The sequence below is a fragment of the Mesocricetus auratus genome, unplaced genomic scaffold (assembly GCF_017639785.1).
Source record: "Mesocricetus auratus isolate SY011 unplaced genomic scaffold, BCM_Maur_2.0 Super-Scaffold_100025, whole genome shotgun sequence".
In the NCBI taxonomy this organism is placed as follows: Eukaryota; Metazoa; Chordata; class Mammalia; order Rodentia; family Cricetidae; genus Mesocricetus; species Mesocricetus auratus.
Window position 1 is genome coordinate 27,470,858 of NW_024429206.1, and position 16,499 is coordinate 27,487,356.

General features: G+C 51.3%; 1 protein-coding gene across 3 annotated transcripts in view; it reads right to left on the bottom strand.

Moving 5' to 3' along the window:
• Nucleotides 1–16,499, bottom strand: part of Agfg2 (ArfGAP with FG repeats 2) — a 35,345-nt gene that overhangs the window by 6,070 nt on the left and 12,776 nt on the right. The window contains exons 2-7 of one of the 3 annotated variants that reach the window (XM_040731366.1): nt 11,764–11,857; nt 11,169–11,284; nt 7,329–7,482; nt 6,390–6,543; nt 4,017–4,142; nt 3,084–3,116 (exon numbers count right to left, since the gene is read on the bottom strand). In XM_040731366.1, coding sequence (XP_040587300.1) covers nt 3,084–3,116; nt 4,017–4,142; nt 6,390–6,543; nt 7,329–7,482; nt 11,169–11,284; nt 11,764–11,857 — 677 coding nt within the window. The remainder of the gene's footprint in view (nt 1–3,083; nt 3,117–4,016; nt 4,143–6,389; nt 6,544–7,328; nt 7,483–11,168; nt 11,285–11,763; nt 11,858–16,499) is intronic. The other 2 variants (XM_040731367.1, XM_040731368.1) reach the window with 2 other exon arrangements.

Sequence of the window (16,499 nt, forward strand, 5' to 3'; positions counted from 1 at the left end):
TCAGAGCACATGGGGTTTCTGAACAAACGCAGCTACCTCCAGGCATGAGTCAACTCTTCAGGGCTGCCTGGGTCTCCATGTTCCAGCTGCTTCCCCAGAGTGAGCTTCCCACCCTCGCTGGCTCAGTCTGAGAACTGCTTCCCTGTGGGCACCAGAGGGCAGAGCTGCGCTGAAAACTCAGGTCACCGGGAGCCAACACCAGCTCCAAGGCAGCAGTTTGCTATTTATTCCTTAATTTTTTCCATAGCGGGATGCACACCGAGGCCGAGGGCTCCCACTAGCTGGTCCTCTTCTTCCACCACGTGGGCCCCAGGGATCAAACTCAGGTCGTAGGGCGTGGCTGCAGATGCTCTTACCCCCGGGGCCACCTCGTTGGCCTCAAGACACTGGGTGTTTAGCAATCTCCCGTTTGCACACTCCTCTGACCTCACAAATAAAACCCAGCCTGACAGGGCAGTGGTGGTCCACGCCTTAAATCCCAGCACTTGGGTGGAAGACGCAGGCTGATCTCCGTGAGCTAGAGGCCAGCCTGGTCTACAGATCGGGTTGTAGGACGGTTAGGATTGTTACACAGAGAAACCCTGACTTGCAAAACTAAAAACAAACAAATACAGCCCAGCAGCCTGTCAGCAGAGCTACCCACCTCTCAGAATCTCTCAGCAAGTTCAATAGATCCCTCTGTCCTTTGTTGCTGGGGATGCAGCCAGGGTGTCACATGTACTAGGCAGGAGCTGTACCCCTGAGCTACATCCTGTCTAACGGCACGGTGGCAGGATTTGGGGTAGGGTGTGGACTGTCTGCAGGTAGAGACATCCAGGCCCGATGCTGGGAGTCTCGGGACTTCCTTCTTCCGGATAGAAACCGGCTCCATCTGGAATGCAGCCAGTTGTGTTACCGGCAGGCATCCCCAGCCGTGGCCCTCTCTGTCTTTTCAGGCAGGGTCTCACGTGTTCCAGGCTGGCCTCGAACCCCCTGTGTAGGTGATGACCTCAAACTTCTGAGTACCAGGACGACAGGCCTGGCCTGCCATGCCTGATTTACGTGGTGATAAGGACCAAACCTAGAGCCGTGGACAAGCTAGGCAAACACCATACTAACCTAACTATATGAAATACAAGTTAAAACATTCAAAGACGCCTTTAAATTTTCTTTACTTGTATGAGCATTTTGCTTGCAGATATGTATGTGTACTGTATACCTGGTGCACGGGGCCAGAAAGGAATAGCAGGTTCCCCAGAACTGGAGTCACAGACGCTAAACAGGTCTCAGGCCACCCTCAGCTGGTTCCCGAATGCACCGTGTACATTCATCTCATGAAGGAGAGACGGAAAGCTTCAAATTTCTGTTAGGTTAGGTTGGGCGGTGGCGCACACCTTTACTCCCAGCACTCAGGAAGCAGAGGCAGGCAAATCTCTGAGTTCAAGGCCAGCCTGGTCTACAGAGTGAGTCTCAGGACAGCCAGGGCTACATAGAAAAACCCTATTCAGAAAAAAAATAATAAAACCAACAAAAAATTCTCATTATGTCTAGTCATCTGTTCTTTGTTAGTCTCAAGGCTGAATTGCCAGTTATGGGAACCTCTATATGGGGTTTTCTTGTTTTCGTTTTTTGGTTTTTGAGACAGGGTTTCTCTGTGGCTTTGGAGGCTGTCCTGGAACTCACTCTGTAGACCAGGCTGGCCTCGAACTCACAGAGATCCGCCTGCCTCTGCCTCCCGAGTGCTGGGATTAAAGGCATATACCGCCCAGCTTCTATATGGGTTTTAACATACATACTTTTTAAAAAATTTATTTATTATGAATACCACATCCTCCATATGTGTCTGCACGCCAGAAGAGGGCACCAGGTCTCACTACAGATGGCTGTGAGCCACCATGTGGTTGCTGGGAATTGAACTCATGACCTCTGGAAGATCAGCCAGGGCTCTTAACACCTCTGAGCCGTCTGTCCAGCCCACATACATACTTCTTATATTTATGTGTTGATTAGTGTGTGTCCAGGATGCTAGGTGCCAGGTGAAACTCTGATGACAACTTTCCTCAGCTGCTTCTTTTCTTCCACGAGTGAGGGATTGGACTGTGACGGTCAGGATTGGCAGGCAGTGTGAACTTTTAGCCAACAGGAAATCTTGTCAGCCTGGATTTTAACTTGTATCAGTATAAAACAAAGTCCTCGTGAAGGCATGAGGACTGAAAGTTCAAGACCAGTGTGAACAACTTAGATCCTGTTCCAAACTAAAAATGATGAGGGTTATAGTTCAGTAGTAAAGTACCTTACTACACTCCTCAGTGAGTACCTTGGGCGTGGCTCAGTGGTAGAGTCCCTGCCTAGAATTCCCCAGTGAGGGGCTGGGGTGTGGCTCAGTGGTAGAAGCACCTGCCTAGAATTCCCCAGTGAGGGGCTGGGGCGTGGCTCAGTGATAGAGCACCTGCCTAGAATTCCCCAGTGAGGGGCTGGGGTGTGGCTCAGTGGTAGAAGCACCTGCCTAGAACTCCCCAGTGAGGGGCTGGGGTGTGGCTCAGTGGTAGAGTCCCTGCCTAGAATCCCCCAGTGAGGGGCTGGGGCGTGGCTCAGTGGCAGAGCACAGTAGGAGTGAGTAGCTCCAGGTAAAATGGTTGCCTGAGACCGATGTTCAATTTCCAGTACCACAAAATCAGTCAATCTAAACCAAAGCAGCCATGCAGTTCTGAGTGGCACAGTGGGGACGTTAAGGGCAGAGTCAGGAAGTCTTAGTCCTGCCATTCTGGGTTGCACAATTACGTAATCTGTTTTATAACGCTGTATTTTCTTCACTTTGGTGATAGACTCCAGGCTTTCTAGCACAGTAACTACATACCTTACCACTTGAGTCATACATACCTTGGCTACGTTTTTAAATTTATTTTTGAGACAGGGTCTCACTATGTAGCCCCTTTTGTCCTGGTACTCACTCTGTAGACCAGGTTGGCCTTGAACTCACAAAGATCTGCCTGCCTCTGCCTCCTGAGTTCTGGGGTTAAAGGTGTGCGCCACCACCGCCCAGCTACACGTCTGAAGGCTTCAGAGGAACTTGAGTAGGTTGAGGGCTGCAGAGAAGGACTCACCAACGCCGTAACTTCCGGTAAGCATCCGACCGGCTGCCAGTGAGGGTGGAGAAGGGAGGGCAAAGGGAGGAGAGAGAGTGAGTCACCGACTTGTCCCCGGACATCTGGTCTCTACAGCCCTTCAGCTGCCAAACCCTGCTGTCAGAACAGCCAAAGGAGGGAAGGCAGCCTCAGGGCTGTGGAGACCAACGCCGTGGGCTTTGGGAAGAACTGGAGGCTTGAAGGGGACCCAGAGCCTCCTGGGATTCCTAAAAACACAGCCCTTGGTTTTGAAGACCTTTGACCTTGGAAGGGGTGGGTGTAGATGCCTGGGACCACCTGGAACTTGACTGAGACACTTGGCCCTTTTGGGCAGGACATTGCAGACAATGGGAACAGGATGCCCACAGTTTTACAGGACTCGGGCCTCCACTATTTCCAGGCAGAACCTTTCTGCCTGGGTTGGAGGAGCAGCCAGATGGCCTAGCAGGTAAAGACACTTGTTATGCAAGTCTGAAGACTTGAGTTCGGTCCCCAGGAGCACATCAAAGTTGTCATCTGACCTCTGCGTGAGTGCTGTGACATGCACGGGCCTGCCTGAGTGTGCATGCACACATACAAATACCCAAAGTATTCTTTAAAAATAAGAAAATTGGGCCAGGCGGTGGTGGCGCACACCTTTAATTCCAGCACTCAGGAGGCAGAGGCAGACAGTCTCAAAAAACCAAAATAAAATAAAATAAAAATAAGAAAATTGTCTTGGGGTAGAATCTGTGCTGACAGTGTAGCAATTTTCCTTATGTGGAAAAAACAGAACCACAGCGCCCTCTGTCCATGAGCGGTGGGTCCCACACTTGTCACGAAGCAGTCGACGGGACGGGAAGGGGGGAGGTGACATGGAAGTGGACAGTTGATGCTGTTGCCAGACAGGCAGGAAATGGGGAGGCAGTTTACCTGCAGGGGTGGGCTGGGCCTGGAACGGGGCTTGGACCGACGGAGGGAGGCTTCCAAAGGCGGGAGCGCCGGGGCTGCTGCTGAAGGCATCGAAGTTGGCAAAGCCTCCATGGGGAGGAGTCTGGCCTACAGCGGAGGGGATACAGGGGCTGCGTGAAGGCAGTGCATGCGCAGCCAGACGTGCTGGTGTCTTAGGGTTTCTACTGCTGTGAGGAGACACCACGGCCACACACGGCAACTCTTATAGGAAACATTTCATCCAGGTGGTGGCGTACAGTTCGGAGGTCTCGTCCATTATTGTCATGGCGGGGAGCACAGCGGTGAGCAGGCAGACAGTGCTGGCCACATCTTAATCAGAAGGCCACAGGGAGTGGACTGTCTCATTGGAAATAGCCCGAGCATAGGAGACCTCGGGCCCACCCCCACAGGGACACACGTCCTCCAACAAGACCACACCTGCTAGTAGGCCGCTCCCTTTGGGGGCCATGTTCTTTCAAACCCCCAGTTATAGTTTGCCAACTTGAAACAAGCCAAAGTCATTTAGTAAGAGGGACCTCAAATTGAGAAAGGGCTCCACCAAACACTGTGGTGCCCGCTCTTAATTCCAGCATTTGGGAGGCAGAGACAAGCGGTCTCTGTGCATTCAAAGCCAGCCTGGTCTATATGGTGAGTTCTAGGACGGCCAAGGTTCTAGAGACCTCCATCTCCATCCCGTCACCAAAATGAGAGAGAGAGAGGAAGTACCTCCACCAGACTGACCTGGAGGCAAGGCTGTGGGGCATTTTCTTGACTAATACGAGGGGCCCAGCCCAGTGAAAGCACAGGTGGTTCCGGGTTCTATAAGAAGCAGGCGGGGGCTGGGGAGCACTTGCTGCCCTTGCCAAGGACCCAGGTTCCATTCCCAGCATCCACACGGGGCAGCCCAGAACCCCTTGTAACTCCAGCTCCAGGGGCTCTGACACCCTCTTCTGTGGGTACCTTTACATTAAATAAGCATATGGGACCTGTACACATTCATAAACATACTTATTAAAAAAAAAAGAAGAAGAAAGCAGGCTGACTAGTCTACATAGCATGTTCCAGGTCAGTCAGAGCTACAGTGAGACCCTGTCTCAAAACTTTAAAACAAAACAAAACAGCAAGTGGGCTGGGCAAGCCGTAAGGAACAAGCCGTAAGGAACAAGCCGTAAGGAACAAGCCGTGGGCAGGGTGACTTCTCAGTTTCTGCTTCACTTCCTGCCTCTTTCAAGGGGCGGTGAAGCAGGACATGGAAGCCCAACCAACCCTTTCCTCCCCAAACTGGTTTTGGTCAGTGTTTTATCACAGCAACAGAAACCTAATTAAGACACCAAGTGGCCGGGCGGTGGTGGCACACGCCTTTAATCCCAGCACTCGGGAGGCAGAGGCAGGTGGATCTCTGCGTTTGAGACCAGCTTGGTCTACAGAGTGAGTTCCAGGACAGGCTCCAAAGCCACAGAGAAACCCTGCCTCGAACCCCCATCCCCTAAAAAAAAAGACACCAAGCATGAGAGCTCACACCTGTGACCCCAGCACTCAGGAGGCTGGAGTGGGAAAATCATGGGTTTGAAACCAGCCTGAGCTACATAGCATGAGTCAGCCAGTCTCCTCCCCCACCTCCAGTCCCCAGAACCCATGTGATGTGCTTATAATCCTAGCACTAGAGACACAGAGACACGTGGATCCCTGGGACCCACTGGCCAGTCAGCCTAGCATACGTGGCAAGCTCCAGGCCAGTGAGAAACTGGCTTTTGTTTGTTTTATTTTAATTAAAAAGGCTGGTGCTGAAGGAACGGCTCAGTGGTTAAGAGCACTTGATTTTGCCGAGGACGGGGTTCGACGGCCAGCACTCACAGGGTGACTCAGTCATCTGTAAACCCAATTCCAGAGGACATACAGCCCCTCTTCTGGCCTCTGTGGGCACCGGCATGCATGAGACACGCACACACACACGTATGTGAAACATTTACACATATAAAGTAAATAAATACTTCTTAAAAGTACAAAGAAAAGAAAGGTGGCTGGTAGTAGAGGAACAATGGTCAAGAAAGTTCTCTGGCCTCTAGGCACACACACGAACAAGGTGGGGAAAATTATCCAGCTTTGTGTTTCCAGCTTCAGGCACGCACCACGACGTCTGGCTCCCTTCCTCCCAGCTTAGCAGAGATAAAGCAAGCAAATGGCTTTGTGACCGCTAAAGGAGGTGCTGCCCCCACACACTTCACGGCTAACCCCCAAATATAGTCCATGCTGTCCCCTGACTCCTGTTCTGCCAGCCACAGATGAGCCAGGCCCCAGAGGACTGAGGGTCTTTGCAGATACAGATATACAGGAGACACGTACAGGGGCACTTACCTCCAAAGGCCGGGAATGCAGCAAAGGCTGGTGCCACCTGCGGAGCGGCAAAGGGGTCTCCGCCGATATCGGCCAGCAGGTCGGTGCTGGCTTTCTTGGTGGACGGCTGGGAGCTCCTGGCCTGGGCTGTACGAGTCTGAGACTGGTTGGCAGACTTGGGAAAGAATTGTGTGTGATAGTCAGAATGCCCACCCCCTGCCCTGTGCATGCCCTGGGTCCCGCCAGAGCGTCCCAGGCTGCCCCCAGTTAAGCAGAGAGAAAGAAGGCACGGTAAGGTGGTGCCCTCGGCTGAGAGGGTTCTCATGAAAAAGTCACCTAAGTGCCTCATTTTTTTTTCTTTTCTTCTTTTTGCTTTTGTTTTTCAAGGCAGGATTTCTCTGTGTTTCAGCTCTGAATGTCCTGGAACTCACTCTGTAGACCAGGCTGTCCTCGAACTCACAGAGATCTGCCTGCCTCTGCCTCCCGAGTGCTGGGATTAAAGGCGTGAACTACCACCGCCTGACTCTCTTCCTTTTAATTTGGTATGTACGGGTGTTTTGTCTGCATTTATATATGTATACCACGTGTGTGAGCTGGAAGAGTGTGCTGGGTCCCCCCAGAGCTCTAAACACCTCTTGTGACTCAGCTAACCCTCTCTCAGATCCCAGCCCCAAGAATCAGGTGTTTGAGAGATGCAGCCTGGCAGCCTGTGGCTCAGTGCCCAGGAATCTCACTTCTGTATCTTTGCCGGGTACGGGAAGCGCTGTATGAGCTCCTCCGAAGGGAGGGTCAGGACTGAGGGTCACTAGGGACCACTTCCTGCTGGGGTCCCAGATACCAGATGCAAGCCAGAGGACGCAGCAGGGCTGAGAACCAGCTTCCAGATCCTAGACTGACGCCCCCGTCCCACACAATCTAAACCAAACCTCTGGGAATGGGAGGATCAGGTCGGAGGGTCACCTGGCTTGAAGAGGAAGCAGCATCAGAGAGAGATGGCACAGGGTCTCCCAGAAGTGTCCGCACGGGTTTCCCTTCTGGGACAGAGCCTTGGGCAGGGGTGGAGGCACTGCCTTTGCTGTAGGAGGAGCCTTTGGCTTGCTCCGGGGGGACATACCTGTGAGGAAGAACAGCTGTGCTGTGAAAGAGAAAAACTTGGACCGTGCTTAGAGACGTGAGGGGGATGCTTTCTGTGTATGTGTTTCTCTTATTGGTTGATGAATAAAACACTGTTTGGCCAATAAAGGCAGGATGATAGGTGGGGCTAGGAGACGAGGAGAATTCTGGGGAGAGGGGCAGAGAGGTTACCACAAGAAGTGCCACGTAGCCACCAAAGAAGTAACAGGTCCTGGCATTCTCCGGTAAGCCAAGACCATGCAGAAATACAGATTTATAGAAATGGGTTAATAATGAAGACAGAGCTAGCCAGTAAGAAGTCCTGCCATCGGCCAACAGTTTTATAATTAATACAGCATCCATGTGTTTATTTGGGGCTGAAGGGTGGCAGGACCTGGAAGGACAAAACTCCAGTAACAGAGGTTGTTGAGAAAACACAAGTTACAGGGTCAAAGTTTTTATCGTTGCTTTATCAGTTCCTTTATGTGAATAATAATGATCAAACAATGTTCTCTTCAGTGTGCCTTTCCTCTTCTGTAATCTGGGCTTTGTGCATGCAAGGTAAATGCTGTACTACTGAGTCACACCCCTGCCCCTCACTGGGGGATTCTAGGCAGGAGCTCTACCACTGAGCCACACCCCAGCCCCTCACTGGGGGATTCTGGGCAGGTGCTCTACCACTGAGCCACACCCCAGCCCCTCACTGGGGATTCTAGGCAGGTGCTCTACCACTGAGCCACACCCCAGCCCCTCACTGGGGGATTCTAGGCAGGGGCTCTACCACTGAGCCACACCCCAGCCCCTCACTGGGGGATTCTAGGCAGGAGCTCTACCACTGAGCCACATCCAAGACCACTAGGGCAGGTTCTACCATACCCAGCTGCCCACTGGATATCTTAATGCATCTTTCTTTACTTTGTATTAAGGTTGTTTTATTAGTGTGTGTCTGTGTATGTGTGTGTGTGCGTGCATGTGTTTGTGTGCGAGTGTCTGTGCGTGTGTGTGCCACTGAAGGTCAGAGGACAACCTGCTCTCTCATTCCACCACGTGGGTCCCAGGGTCATCAGGCGCCTTTACCTGCTAAGCTTTCTTGCTGTCACTGTTTTGGCTTTTGAGACCCAGTCACTAAGTACCTGTAAATGACTTAACTGACCCTCCTGCCTCAGTCCCAGAGTGCTGGGTCTCCAGGTGTATACTAGCTACCGTGCCCAGATTTTGATAAATATTTCCTTCGGGTTTCTCTGGGTTGGGGTTATTTTCTTCCTTTTTAAAGAACTTATTTTTTTCCAAGACAGGGTTTTAATATGTAACTTTGCTGTCCTGGAACGCACTCTGTAGCAGTGATCTGCCTGTCTCTGCCTCTCAAGTGGTTGAATTAAAGGCCTGTACCACCACACCCAGATTCTTTAAAGAATTTTCTTTTAAGATTTTATTTATTTACTTATTATTAAGTATATGGTGTTCTGCCTACACGCCACAAGAGGGCACTATATCTCCTTACAGATGGTTGTGAGCCACCATGTGGTTGCTGGGAATTGAACTCAGGACCTGTGGAAGAGAAGTCAGTGCTCTTAACCTCTGAGCCATCTCTCCAGGCCCCTCTTTAAAGAATTTTTTAATTATCCCATGTTAATTGTACAAAATAACAGATTTCACCAGGTGCTGGAGGCACATGCCTTTAATACCTGTACTATAAAGGCAGAGGCAAAAGGATCTCTCCATTTAGGGCCAGTTAGGTCTACAACTGAGTTCCAGGATGGCCAAGGCTACACAGATGAACCCTGCCTCGAAAAACAAAACTAACCAAAAAACAAAACAAAAACAAACCAATAAAAAAAAAGGATTTCTCTCTTTCTTCATTTGACATCTCAAGCCATCTTGATTTTAAGAAACCAGACACAATAATCTGGATGGAACAATTTATTTTCCAACTTCCTTTTTCTTTTTTAAAAAAAGACTTTATTTCTTACTTATATGAGTGTTCTACCTGCATGCAGACCAGCAGAGGGCGCCAGATCTCACTACTGATGGTTCTGAGTCACCATGTGGGTGATGGGAATTGAACTCAGGACCTGTGGAAGAACAGCCAGTGCTCTTAACCTCTGAGCCATCTCTCCAGCCCCTCTAACTTCCTTCTAGAAGCTCCCTTTAACTTTCTGGGTCTCTCCCTGCCTCTGTCTCTCTCTTAGTCTCTTAGTGCTAGGGATTGAAGTCAGGGCCTCCCACAGGTTACTCAGAAGCCCCTTTTGTCCTTTGAGACAGGGTTTCACGAAGTTGCCCAGGCCCTCAGCCTCTGGGGTAGCTGGGATCACCGGCTGCATTACCAGATTTCCTTATTTCTTCCTCTCTGTTCCACAGAGAGCAAGTCTGTACCTTGTCCAAATGGAGCTCAGCCTGTCCCAATCTCTGGCTCCTGCTGGAGAACCCCTCCCCACTCCCTGCATACAACCCTTATTCTAGAAGCATCTTAATGCTAGGACACCCCAAGGAAGTGGTCTCAGGCTCAGTGGGTAAAGTGCTTGTTGCAGAACCATGAGGACTTGAGTTCAGACCCCCAGCACCCGCCTGAGGTTAGGCTGGTGTATCTGTAATCCCAGCTCTAGGTCCCAGGGTCTCACCTGGAAGATAATCTAGCTAAACTGACAAGGGCCAGGTTCACCGAAGGATCCTGCCTCAACAACTGAAACGGAGGGCTGGCGATTTGGCTTAGTGGGTTAAGGGGCTTGCTGCCAAGTCTGATGACCAGAGTTCAATCCCTGAGATCCACCTGGAGGGAGAACCTGCTCCACAAAGCTGTCCTCTGACCTTACACAAGGGCCCTGGCACACACACACACACACACACACACACACACACACACACACACACACACACAATATCTCCTGAGCTGTAGAAACTGGGTCACATGGACAGATCCGCCTTCCGATCCAATCATTCCCAGGACAGAGAGGACATCAACTCTGCAGGGTTAGGGACTTGGCTCAGTGGGTAGAACCCCAGTCAAACATGCATGAAGTCCGGGGTTTGATGCTCAACACTACTTAACTACTTAAACCAGGCATGGTGATGCACACACATAATTTCAGCCCTCAGAAGGCAACAGCAGGAGAATCCAAAACTCAAGGTCATCTTTGGATATGTAGGGAACTCAGGGCTAGCCTGGGCTACATGTCTCAAACAGACAGAACTGCAGGGTTAGTGACACATAACAAATTCTTCTTTCATGTCAATTTGCTATTTATTTTGAGACAGGGTCTCATGTAGCCCAGGCTTGCCCGGAACAAAGTAGCCAAAGATGACCCTGAATTAATTAATTTCTTCCTTCCTTCCTTCCTTCCTTCCTTCCTTCCTTCCTTCCTTCCTTGTTTTTGAGACAGGGTTTCTTTGTGCAGCTTTGGCTATCCTGGAATTAGCTCTGTAAACCAGGCTGGCCTTGAACTTACAGAGATCCACTTGCCTCTGCCTCCTGAGTACTGAGATTAAAGGCGTGCGCCACCACTGCCCAGCTATGGACTTGGATTTCTGATCCTCCTGCCTCAGCCTCCTGAGAGCTGGTGTGAGCCAATATGCCAGTTCCAACTTGTGGCTGTGAAGCCCGAAGTGAACACTAATTGAATCTGGGAGTTGGGGTAGGAAAAGATAGAGTCAAAGCCAGCAACGCTCTGGAATGGGACCTCCTCTCCTTACCATCTTTTTCTCTCGTACTTTTCCTGGAGAAACTCCTTCACTTTCTGAGGGTCCCTGGAATCTGGTATCAACGATGTCCGAGCGTCAAAAAGACCCAGCCAGATCTTGCGGCAGACCTGAAGGGATGGAACCAGTGGACGGGAGAAGCGTGAACGGCACCGTCAGCAGACCTCTGACTAATGACTTCGGGTCCATGTCCTCAAAGATGAAATGTCTACTGAGCTTGGGACACAGGAGGGGCCTGCATGCAACCACACCTCGGACAGAATCCTTGCCCAGCAGTTTATAAGCGAATAGGTCAGGCCTGACGTAAGCAAACAATATACATAAAGCAAGTGACAGCACATACTAAAAACAGAAATTCATCCCAAAGGCACTGCTGGGGGTTGGTAGGATAGGCTGATGGTCTGAGCTGGATCCCTGGGACCCAGATGATGAAACAAGAGAACCTTGTCCTCTTCCTACAACAGACAGACACACATACTCAGAAAATGAATAAATTCAAGGGGAACTGTTGGGTTTTCCAACGTCTCGAGGCAGAGATTGCTGGGAGGCGGGCACGGCTGCTGCCTGCTCCCTGGTGCTGGCCGCTCACCTCGTTTCCACGAGACTGGAGGAACAGAACTTCAGGTTCAGTGAAAGTTGTCATGGAGATAGACTTGACTCGATGTGGGGGGTTCAGACCTCTCCTGCAGGGCAGAGACACAGAGGTCAACCATAGCAGCGTATGCATGTAGTTAGTGAGGAGGGAAAAACCAAACAATAGCACATAAGATAGTTAGGGCCCCATCCGAGGGCTGGGGTGTGTCTTAGTGGTAGAACTCCTGCCTAGAATCCCCCGGTGAGGAGCTAGGAATATGGTTTATCAGTTGAAAATCAGGTGGCTTGGGCTAGATTCAAATTCAATTCCCAGCAACCGCATGGTGGCTCACAATCATCTGTAATGAGATCTGGCGCCCTCTTCTGGCAAATAGGCATACATGCAGACACAATGAATAAAACTTACAAAAGAAAAAAAAAAAGGAAAGGAAAATTGGTTGGCTTAGTATACACAAGGCCCCGGGTTCTATCTCCTCTCCAACACAGAGGGAGGGGCCAAGGGACAAGGGAGAAGTTCCTGCCAAGGACCAGCGAGATGGCTTAGAGGTACAGGAGCTTGCTGATCTGAGGACCCAAGGCTCACAACAGGGGGGATTATCCCTGCAAGTTCCCGTCCGACCACTGTTGGCACTGGGGCCCTTGTGCCCCACACACTAAGTAAGAATTTAAAGATCCCTGCCAAGAGCTAACTCCTAATATCAGGGGGGACGCGTAAATGAGGGACAGACACACTGTGACTGTCAGTGACTCTGGGGAAGGGGGCAGAGCCTGTTACGCAGACATCTCTTCTTGTCTGGCTCAGATCCTGTCCAGCTCAGCCTGTAGGCTGAGGGGTGGCTTCTGGGAGCCGAGACACTGGGCCACATCCCATTCCCTGCTGCTATTCTTGATCTGTGGTGGGACATCCTGAGGCCCCCGTGAACTCCACCAAGCATAAGATACAGCAGAAAAGGGGCCCTCGACTAACTCGGATGATGACGAGAGCTTATGTCGGGCAGCGTCAGAATCTGGAAGCCAGCTGCCTTGCTCCCTTAACAGAAGGATGGAGCTGGGGGTGGGAATAAACAGCCCCCGCCCCCGCCACCCCCTTTCAGGAAGCCGTATCTGGACAAAGAAATGCCCTAGGCTTTCTTCCTCCGAGATCTTTTAATAAAGCAGGAAGAAGCCAAGTGCAACCTTGAGACAGAGTGACATGGGCTCACGGCCATGCTTGCTGCTAACTCCCTGGAGAGCTGGGTCTACCCACAGACTCCCTGTGGGATTGCAATAGGAAAGAAAGATTTCTTAGCCCTACTCACTCGGCCTTCTGGTGAGGAGCTCTAACGGGATATGGGAGGCGGGGAGCGGGGAGGGGGGTGCTCAGCGAGGTGGGGGCTCCATGGGTTCCCCTTTCCTAAATTTACTTATTTATGTGCGCACATTACATGGGGCATACGTGTAGGTCAGAGGACAACCGGCAGGACTCGGCTCTCTCCTTCTACCATACGGCTCCTACTCGGGTCATCAGGCTTAGTGACAAGTGCCTTCACCCTCTGAGCCGTCTCCCCAGCCTTAGTGACAAGTGCCTTCACCCTCTGAGCTGTCTCCCCAGCCTCAGGCCCTTCTTGCTTTATATTTTAAAGTCCAGCCAAGCCAAAACAAAGAGATTGGACCAGGAAATGAGAGACCACGGATGCAGAGAAGAACACCTCTGCTGCTGAGGCCTCTCTGACTCTGAGACACTGGGTAGGTCCTAGGCCCGCAGCTCAGTTGGCGGAATGCTTCCTGAAACCCTGCGTAAACTCACTGTGGTTTACCGGCAATCACCGCTCTGCGGAGGCGGACCAGGTCATCCTTTCATCCCTGGCTATATAAGCAAGTTCAAGGCTAGCCAGGAATATGAGACCCTGTCTCAAAAAATGAATGAATGAAAATACGGGGCTGGAGAGCCGGCTCAGGAGTTTGGAGTACTAGCTGCTCTTGTAGAGGACCTGAGCTGGATTCTCAGGAACGACATGTGGGTCACAACTATCTGTAACTCCAGTTCCAGGGGGTCTGGTGCCTTCTTCTGGCCTCAGATAGCTGTGCCCAGATGGCACGCAAAATGCCCATACACGTAAAATAATAAACAGATTTAATTGAGGAATATATACCTACATTCACAGTTGCATGCACAGCACAAAGGCATCCCTGCCAAGTTTGGAAGAATGGCAGTCAACGTGCCAGCGAGCGTGACGGCAGAGTGTGGAGAGGGGCAGATGCCAGCCACCGAGTGAACAGAGGCGGCGGCTGCTCCAGGTGATGAATTGCTCATTAAGGGAATTTTAGCAAAGGCTGGGACACGGGAGGCTGCAGACGTGGTCATTTCCAGCCGTTCTGCTGCTAGGCTTTTGAGTAAGGTCTCTCCAAAAGCCGTTATAAAATGACAAACAGTATCCAAGAAGATGACGTCTAAGGAAAGATGGGAGGGAAACAGACAGCAGAGCTTGGGTCCTGGAGCAAACAATAGCCCTTAAATAGGATCTGCCCTGAAGTCTGCTGGGATCGGGTTTCCCAGGTAGTCCAGGTTCTCTGAGTGTGCTCACTAATGACTCGATGTGGTCTGGTTTTTTATTTGAGTCAGCCTGCTTCTTCCCCTTCATTATTTTTGAGACAGGGTCTCAAATAGTCCAGGTTGGCCTTGAACTTGCTATGTGGTTAAGGATGGCCTTGAGCTCCCAATCCCATTGCCTCTACTTCCCAAGCGCTGGGACTCCAAGTGGTACTGACGATGTCCCTTTCTATGCATGCTGGGGGTCTAACCTGGGGCTTCGTGCATGAACAGCCTACCAACTGAGCTATAGCTCAGTCACTGCAGCCTGCTTTTAACAAACCCTTTCTATTTACTCTGCTCAGCCTCTAGACTCTCCCTGCTCAAACCTCCAGGCTTTTCTGCACTCCAGCCCGCGTCCACCTTGTTGTCCCTGCACTGAGTCCTCCTTGTCTGTCTTTTGAGCTGGGTTCTCTTGTTACCCAGGCTGGCCGCCAACTTGACCTGCAGCTGAGGATGACCTTGAACTTCTGATCCTCCTTCCTCTCCCTCCGCAGTGCTGGGCTTACAGGCCTGCAGGCACCACCAGGGTGTGTTTCATGCGGTGCCTCCCTACATGCCAGGCGAGCACTCCACAAACTGAGCTGCACCCCGTGGTGCCTGTCTTTCCTTCTGTTTCTTAGACAAGGTTTCTTCACGAAGTCCAGGTTGGCCTAGAAGCTTTTATCTCCCTGTCTCTCCCACTTGATTCCTGAGATCACAGGCCTACACCACCACACCAGAGCACTGACAGGTCCTTACTCAACAAAGTATAAGGCATTAAAAGGGGACTTCGAGGGATTCAAAAACTAAAAGGCATAGTCTGTGACCACCAAGTGTATCCAGTGACCCAAGGAACTCACCATCATGGCACAGGCCTGTAATCTCAGCTACTTGGGAGGCCGAAGCAGGAGAATTCTAAGTTGTAGGACAGCCTTGGCTACACAGTTCAAGGCCAGCCTAGGCAAGTTGGTGAGACCCTGCCTTGAGACAGAAGACTGGGAAAAGACATAGGGGAGATAGTTTGAACCTGTACGGTGCTTGCTGTGCGAGCCTGAGATTCTGAGTGTGAGTCCCAGAACCAGGCATTGGGGTACACGCGTGTAACTCCAGGGCTGGGGGCAGGGACAGGTGGATTCCCAGGGCTTGTCAGCCCGCCAGCCTGGGCAAACTGCAAGCCTTAGGTCCCACCGAGGCCCCGTCAAAGCCAAGGTGGACAGCACCGGGGACAGCACCCGAGGCTGACTGGGGGACTCCACACAAGTATGTGCACATGAAGGTGTGCTCACACACGCACAAATACAGTCCTGTGCACGTGTCCCGGTATGCTCATGCGCATGCGCACTCAGACAGACAGACAGACAGACACACACACATACATACACACACACACTTTAGTGATGTAGCTCAGTGGCCTAATTTATAAAGTCCTGGGTTCCACCCCTCACCACCAAAAAAACAAAACAAAACAAAACAAAACAAAAAAAACCAACCAATCAAACAAACAAACCCCAAGGATGGAACTCAAGAAGCCTGTACAAGAGCTCTGTTGAGAGAGCTGGATTCAGGGTGTTAGCAGTGGGGAAGGAAGAGGACAGTCTGGTCACGGGAACAGTGAAATGTATTATGTTTACATTAGAAAAACAGATTTAACCCTAACGCAAGAAGGTCAATGACATTTCCTGAAAGGACAACCAGGAACTGTTAGCAGTTGGAAACACAGAGGCCCTTCCTTGTTAGGGGGAGGAGGATGGGGGAGGGGGAGGAGGGAAAGGAGGCGGGTCCCAGGCAGGCATCAATCAGAACTGCCCGGGCTTGGACAGGAGGGGTGTCTGGGGCGAACAACAGGATGAAGGAAGGCTGAGAAGTGATTGGAAAACCCAGGGCCAAATGCATCGGAAGGAACAGGGTGTTTCTGTAGGACAGTACCCGAGCACGGCTCTGACCTTGATGCCTGGGGACTGGATTATGAATAAGCAGAGTCTGGGGGGGCAGGGAGAACGCTCCACAAGGAGGCTGCAGCTCGGAAGAGGGCTCTGAGTCAGACCAGGTCTCTCTGAGCATACGGAGGCCACTGCTGGCTGCGAACACAGCCGCAGAAACAGGGCCCTCTCCTGCCAGCAGCCGAGAGTTGGCCTAGGTGTTTTGTGTTTAGTTGGGTCCAGGCCAGGGTCATGTGATAG